Raw genomic sequence first — 8,498 nt, forward strand, 5'->3', positions numbered from 1 at the left:
TTTTTTAGTCACTAACACTGGCCAAAGTTAGCGTTCATATTTGTTTTTGTGTGTTTGTGACTAAGTGGCTACTAAGAAAGACTGGACATACCCCACTTGCAATACCTCGGGTTGTTTACTTTTGCAAATGGTATGCCATCATGGGGGTAATTCTCATTCCTGGGCTACCATACGCTCTCAAAGGCAACATAACCAATCTGGCAAATTTCAATGTGAAAAAAATGAAATGCAAGCCTTATATGGGACTCTCTAACTTTCCAAAACACCATAAAACCTGTACATGGGGGGTACTGTTATTCTCGGGAGACTTCACTAAACACAAATATTAGTGTTTTAAAACAGTAAAACATATTACAACAATAATATAGACCGTAAAAGTGCCGTTCGCTTGTAAAAAATGCGAAAAACTTCACTTTTACTTAAAATATCATCGTTGTAATACAATTTACAAGTTTGAAACACTAATATTTGAGTTCAGCGAAGTCTCCCGAGTAAAACAGTACCCCCTATGTACAGGTTTTATGGTGTCTTGGAGAGTTACAGGGTCAAATATAGTGCTTGCGAATTAAATTCTCTGCACTTTCTCCCTGTGTTGTCAGGCATGTCAATCAAATTTTAATTAATCAAATCACATAATTACATTAAAAGATTATTTAAATATACACGTAGAATTTTAATATATATGCATTTAAAGGTATTTAAATTCTACGTGTATACTAATGTAATCTTTTATGTAATTATATGTATTTATCTATATATATATATTTGCGGTTATTTGTATTTTATATATATATAGATAGATATATATAGAATATGTACATCTATTATATATATAATATATATACATATTATATATATGTAACGTCATTCTAAGTGTATTTTAATATTAATATATATACTTATATTAATATTAAAATACACTTTGTATGACGTTACACATATATAATATGTATATATATAATATATATACATATTATAAATATATTTAATTTATTTTTACACTTGTCTAATTTATTTATTTTTACTTTCCTACCAGCAGGGGGACTGTCTGATATTTCAGACAGTCCCCCTGCTGGCAGATCCATAGCCAGCTCTTTGAGAGTGATCACATGGCCCCCGGGGGCCTCATTTGCCGGAGGGGGGCTGCCTGGGCTGTCAGGCAGCCCCCCAGAAGAGGATCGCGGCGGAGGTGAGTACACCTCTCCTCCAGGGGCTCAAAGCCGTTACGACGTACCATGCCGCCGCAACGGCTTTAAAGCCCATTTAATGCGGGACGGCATGGTACGTCGTAACGGCATTAAGGGGTTAAGTGGTTTATTCATCCTACATAATATAATGTAATGCAGCTTGTTGATGACAAACATTTGACTGATATGTTTTTCAAGGTCTCTGTACCTAGATCGGTATGAGTTATGGTCACTCCTAACATTGCATTGATTTATTACTTGTGGATTATATACTTGTATTGGTGTTGATATCTTACAGATAATACAAACTGCTTATTATCGCCATAGGCTCTGCCATTAGTATTTCATCACTATATGAAGATAAGGTAAGAGTAAGTAAGCGGTTGTTTATTCTTATAAGGATAACTGAATATCTTCTACTATCCTGCTTATTATGTGTCGGTTGCCACAATGGATCATGTGCCTCTGGTTACCACCTTCTCATCAGTATCCTGCCAATTACATATATCCTACTTATGTTACACAACTGTCTCTAATAAATTTGATTATACTGTTTGGCATAATCTGTACTATTTACAATATGTTTCTTTGAATGTAGGTACTGACGTGATTGATCCTTAACTAATCTGTATATGATTCTTATTGCCTTTGCCTAGTAATGTCATTGGTTTATACCTCTCCTGTGACTGATCATTACTGTATCAATTCATCCACGGTGTGAGGTATTGTTGTGAGCCTGATTTTTGCTATATACCGTATTTATCGGCGTATAACACGCAGTTTTTCTCCCTGAAAATAGGGGGGAAATGATGTGTGCGTGTTATACGCTGATATACCATATTTACTTACCTGTCTTGAAGCGTGGGCCGGTGTTCAGCGCGCACCGCGGTACTGGAACTTCAATTTCAGGTTCCGGTTTCTGGTGGGACTGAAAGGAGGGGGGAGGAGAATACTATGGGATGAGGGGGGGAACACTATGGGAGGGGGTGGAGAATACTATGGGATGAGGGGGGGAACACTATGGGAGGGGGTGGAGAATACTATGGGAGGGGGGGGGATACTATGGGAGGGGGTGGAGAATACTATGGGAGGGGGGGGCACTATGGGAGGGGGTGGAGAATACTATGGGAGGGGGGAGAAAACTATGGAAAGGGGGGGAACACTATGGGATGAGGGGGGGAACACTATGGGAGGGGGGAATACTATGGGAGGGGGGGAGAATACTATGGAAAGGGGGGGCACTATGGGATGAGGGGGTGGAGAATACTATGGGAGGGGGGGAGAACACTATGGGATGAGGGGGGGGGCACTATGGGAGGGGGGGAAATTTCCTGGAATTTCCTTCTTAAAATGAGGTGCGTGTTATACGCCGGTGCGTGTTATACGCCGATAAATACGGTATATATATTCGTTATTGCAGTGTTTTAATAACACTTATTTCTCTACTAGGCTCTGCCTCTTTCTGACAGGCAGATATTGATTTGTTTCCTGTATCCACAGGTAAGTAGTTCAAAAAGGCAAGAGGAAGCAGTGTGAATCGTCCTTAATAATTACATCCAGGAAGTAATTGGATTCTCAGTGTAATTCTCCCCGTGTTTAATAGCATGGTGTGTCTGTTCTCATCCAACAGTCTGTTATGCCTTTGTCAAGGTCATCTGATGAGGCCATCAATTTGGTTTTAAATTTTATATCAAAATGGCATTATCCTGATCTAACTTAGGCTATCATGGCCTTAATTCCTTTCTGACTCTATCATTATTCAGGATATTTCAGATATTGAATGCCAGGAGGTTGCTGACCTTGCAGCCTCTAGGTTAATTTACTTGTCTGAGCAGAATGTATGACAATATCCTATTGATGTCGTGTTTGGCTTTTTTAAAGTCTTCTAATATTTATGCAGCTCAATAATGGTTTTATAGCTATTAGCTGTTTTTGAACTCTGTCCCTCATGGGTATTCCCCATGAGTAAATGCTGCCATGAATAATGTCAGGAAAAAAGGAAAATTTGCTTCATACTTACCGTAATTTTCTTTTTCTGATTATTCATGGCAGCATTACGTTCCCACCCATATACTATAAGATGTGATGCTAGTTACTAAGACTGCCTGATGGGAAGGGGGAGGATCTATTTATACCAGTTTCTGAGTTCTGTTTCCTGTCCTTTCTGCTGTGAGGGGAGGAGCTACCCATGAGTAAATGCTGCCATGAATAATGATCAGAAAAAGAAAATTACGGTAAGTATGAAGCAAATTTTCCTTTTTAGCTAAATAAAGCAGTTTTAGTGTATAGATAATTCCCCTGCAATTTCACTGCTAAATTCACTGTCATTTAGGAGTTAAATCACTTTGTTTCTGTTTATGCAGCCCTAGCCACACCTCCCCTGGCTATGATTGACAGAGCCTGCATGAAAAAAAAACTGGTTTCACTTTCAAACAGATGTAAATTTACCTTAAATAATTGTATCTCAATCTCTAAATTGAACTTTAATCACATACAGGAGGCTCTTGCAGGGTCTAGCAAGCTATTAACATAGCAGGGGATAAGAAAATCTTAATTAAACAGAACTTGCAATAAAGAAAGCCTAAATAGGGCTCTCTTTACAGGAAGTGTTTATGGAAGGCTGTGCAAGTCACATGCAGGGAGGTGTGACTAGGGTTCATAAACAAAGGGATTTAACTCCTAAATGGAAGAGGATTGAGCAGTGAGGCTGCAGGGGCATGTTCTATACACCAAAGCTGCTTCATTAAGCTAAAGTTGTTCAGGTGACTATATTGTCCCTTTAAGGTGTGATTGAAAATAAAACATTTTGTCATGCAGGCTGTGGCAAAGGCTGCATAAACAGACACAACAGTGATTTAACTCATTAATGGCAGAATTGAGCAGTTAGACTGAAGGGCATGATCTGTACATCAAAACCACTCCATTAAGCTAAAGTTGTTTTTGGTGCTTATAGTGCCCTTTAAATATAACTACAGCTCTTTGTTATTATTTGATTGTTACACATAATGCAACCCCTATTTATTTTTTTTCGTTAGTGGGGGTCTCATTTTTGAGTTTCACCTAAGGCCTCACAAAGACTAGAGCCACCAGTGGATGGATGCCATAGTTAGACATTTTAACAATGCCAACAGCATGCCTGTAAAAAAAAAAAAAACACTACAATTTCAATACCTTTTTACCTATGCATGTCCTAGCAATTTGAAATTCTCCATGAAACATCAAGCTATATTGGTCTCATCAAAAACACTTTAATTCATGATGGCGTAAACATGCTAATTAGAAATAATTGTTCACTAATTAGTTAGTGATTATAAGGTAGACTTCTGCACAAATGAGTTTCAGCTGCTACCAATGAATCAAATGCCTTTTATTCTGCACTAAATGAATCAATTTACCTGTAGCGTCTCATTGAGAGTCCATAGGTAAAACATGGACAGATTGACTTGTTCAGGCACAAGTTAACCCCTAAAGGACACCTCTTCCTAAGTAAAAGGCCAGTATAATGGCAAATTTATGTTATGTGTCCTTAAGTGGTTAAAATGCATTTGAATAGTTTTTAGCAGCTGAATCTCATTTGTGCATAAGTCCATTATAAGGCCCTTATATACGTAAGCAATAGCTGTTGCCTTTTAGTCATCACTGAAAGGGGAAGAGAGAGAGAGAGAGAGAGAGAGAGAGAGAGAGAGAGAGAGAGAGAGAGAGAGCGAGAGCGAGAGAGCGAGAGAGCGAGAGAGCGAGAGAGCGAGAGAGAGCGAGAGCGAGAGCGAGAGCGAGAGAGAGAGAGAGAGAGAGAGAGAGAGCGAGAGCGAGAGAGCGAGAGAGCGAGAGAGCGAGAGAGCGAGAGAGAGCGAGAGCGAGAGCGAGAGCGAGAGAGAGAGCGAGAGAGAGAGCGAGAGAGAGAGCGAGAGAGAGAGCGAGAGCGAGAGAGAGAGAGAGAGAGAGAGAGAGAGATGCTCTATTAGCTAGTTTCTAAACGAAGACTGCATTTCATTTATTAAAATTACCAAAGGAATTGCAAATTGTATGCCAAATTACCCTAACTGGAGAAAAGCTGGAGATTTTTTCCATTCCAAAATTCAGGCCTAAAATTTGTGATTTTCTTTATGATTCCTGGTTTAGGAAATAACCCCGCTAGTAAAAATTACAATGATCTTGATCTTTACTCATTGAATATAGAACTGTAGTGAAAATTGAAAGAAATCTATATTTTTTTTTTTTTTTTTGGTGGATTACAGGGGTATATCCCTGAGTGCGGACCATAATTTGATTCTATGACGTACTGAAATTATACATTTTGGCCAAAATATCTGATTTGGAAAAAGTTTCCAACTCTGTCATTGTTGACTTTTTTTTTTTATAGTCAAAGGCTATTTTAGGAAAAACATTACTATTTTTTCAATATAGAGTTTAGTGAATAAGCCCTAATATGTTGATCTTTTCTAGAGCTACCGAATTAAATATTTGTTTTTACTGCATAACATTTGTATTTTTAACATGAATAAATATATTCGGATAAAACAATAAAGACAAACTATAAAGTGAGAGGAGACTTTTGTCATTTACTTTGCTATCTGTTTCACACACTATTGGCATGTGAAAATGTTGACAATTCTAATACATTCAGTTCCTATGACATGCTTGGAATTACCGGATTAACCCGTTAATGACCACTGAATGTCATGATGTAATGAAATTTGCCTAACCCTATGTCGGTAGTTTTATATTTTCATCTGGTAAACAGAAAAGTGCTTCAGGGCTCCGACACTAGTGGAAAAACAACAGGGCAGGATATTGCTGTATATCAGGAATGTCAGAAAACAAGCGTCACTGCAATGCGCGCTCTACAGTGCTCCTTCTACAAACCTCGCTGTCAGTCGACATTAAATTAAAAGTGAGAGCAGGCAAGATGGAGGAAACCTGTGAAATGTAAAACGTTGTTGTGATCTCAACCGAGTGGGATTTCTTAAGCACTTGAAAAAGTTTGTCTTGCCTGAAGCCTTTCTCAGATAGTTTTACCGCAAAGCAAGTACAATAATGCTGCTAAAATAAAAAGAACCTTGTTCAAAGGAAGCTTACCTGTTGATAGTAAGCTGTTAAGAGAGTGAAAAGAAGCCACCTCATGTTCATGCAGACTGGAATATTAATGAGAGACAGAGGCTCCGCTCAGCCAAATACAAGACAACATACAAAGATTCCCTCTGTCTGCATTGCCTGCCTTACCTCCCTTCCTCTGTGCACACATGCATTCTAACACACATACACACATATTCAGGAATTCCAGCCAGCCAATGACACTTCACAAAAATATTTTTTTTACCATCATTTTAAATATATATTTCAGTTCCACATGGGAAAGTTCCCGTGTGGAACAGAAACGTTAGCATATAGATTTCGTTTTTTTAATTCCCAGAGTGCTGGTATAATTCTTTTGCTTTTTTAATATATTGTGTTTTGTGTTTTTAGCACAATATATTTTAATGGTTTTCTACGCTAGGACAAATGCGGAAACAATATGTAATTTTGAACTGTTTTTAGTGAGTTTTATGGTTATTTATGAGAATTCAAGTTGAATTTTAATTTTAAGGTCAAAACAGCTGATCTGGAAGAGTTATCTAAGTCAGTTATGCTTTCAATTCGATTACTCTAACCTTAAATTTGAAATTAACCTTAAGTTTACTTTGAATTCTCACTTTAATGAATAACTGTATATCTCTCACTTGTGCTGCTTTTCATATTTCTTTAATAAAAGCTTTAAAAAAAAAAAAATTGTGATAATGTGGCAAAGGATGACAATTCAAAAGAACTGGTTTATTAAGAAGTGCAATGTTTAACCCTGTGTTCTGGTCCAGCAATCCAGCATGCTGGAAGGAGGAGCAGTGTTATGTTGAGTGCTGTATATGAGCATCTTTGTCAAGATTGTCATGAACATGGTTGGTGTTACGGACCGTTTCGCCCACAAGAGGATAAAAACCATTTAGGCGATAATCCCCTTTCAGATAGACCCCCCCCAACCCCCCAAGAATGAGACAACACTTCAGCTTCAGGGTTAAACAGCAACAACACTGATTTATCCACACAACAGGCTTATATGGGATTCTCCCATGCAAGGGAGGGATTTACAGTAATTACACAATACACCAATCATACATGAGTTACCTCCCACGATGCCTCACAATCCCTCCTCTCTGCCCTGGAGATAATTGGGGAAGGAATCTAATTATCTCCAAGGACAGAGGCAAAACTCCATTACCCACATGGCAGACAAAAGGACAGTAAAATACATAAAATTACCTATTGATGCATTTAGTACACAAAACACATACATGCAATATATCCCCAGATAGCTTAGATCTGAGCGCACATTATTACCGAATGGCGCTCAGATCACATACATATAGTTCAATCGCCATGGAGCCAAAGTCTTTCGTTACACGAATAGGCTCCATGGCATGGCTATCTGGGGTGAGGCTGTTCATACGGTCAAACTACCGAATGAACAGCCAGTCGGTTCCACTACCGAATGCCGAGGTAAGGAGGCTGGCGGCTCAGCGGTGTTCGCGCAATAAAGTGTCCGTTTTCAGTTCCATAGTTTGAGCGCTGAACACCCCTGGCCGTTTGGGAGTTAAAATGGCCGCTGCCACGTGTTCGGCAAACGAACAAAGGCCACCCAGCGTTCATCAATTAAGCTGCGGTTATCCGCAGCTTCTGGGCGGTGAATTGACGGCACACTCCAGCTCCCAGGTGGTCGCGCATTCGTCAGTTTGTTCGGTAGAGAAAATCCATCGAACACCCCGGCAGAAGAGGCACGAATAAGCCTTTCTGCAGGGAAAATAGGCATTTTAAAGTCTGGTCCATAGTCCAAAGGAAGCAGGCAAGCAACCAGGCTTCTCCAGTTAACAGTGGCGAGATTGGTTTCGCCACAGTTGGTAAAAAGGGTTGTATCATCATAGCACACATGCATGTACAGCAAAAGCACTCATGCATGCTTCATATTTTCTTGCAATATTGTGAGTACATTCAATGGCACACTAAATTTGTGTATTCAGAGATTTTCTCTGGTATGAGAAAGTTTAAAAAACGTTTTATTCTATTGAACCGTTTCATTAATTTAAAGGGACACTATAGTCACCAGAATAATTACAGCTTATTGTATTGGTCCTGGTATAATCATTCATTTCAGGCTTTTTGCATTACACACTGTCTTTTCAGAGAAAATGCAGTGTTTACAGGACAGCCTAGGGATACCTCCACTGTCCACTCCTCATATGGCTGCCAGAGGTGCTTCGTGGGGCAGTGCTGCACATTGTTCAG

The 8,498-nt window shown here is 39.1% G+C and overlaps 1 protein-coding gene across 1 annotated transcript in view; it reads right to left on the reverse strand.

The window, feature by feature from the left end:
* CCN6 (cellular communication network factor 6) overlaps nt 1-6,403 on the reverse strand; it is a 30,340-nt gene extending 23,937 nt beyond the window's left edge. The window contains exon 1 of the mRNA XM_063441286.1: nt 6,264-6,403. Within this exon, the coding sequence (XP_063297356.1) occupies nt 6,264-6,314 (51 nt within the window). The 5' untranslated portion in view covers nt 6,315-6,403. The remainder of the gene's footprint in view (nt 1-6,263) is intronic.
* Between the last annotated feature and the right edge of the window lie 2,095 nt (nt 6,404-8,498).

Source organism: Pelobates fuscus, chromosome 2 (genome assembly GCF_036172605.1).
Source record: "Pelobates fuscus isolate aPelFus1 chromosome 2, aPelFus1.pri, whole genome shotgun sequence".
In the NCBI taxonomy this organism is placed as follows: domain Eukaryota; kingdom Metazoa; phylum Chordata; class Amphibia; order Anura; family Pelobatidae; genus Pelobates; species Pelobates fuscus.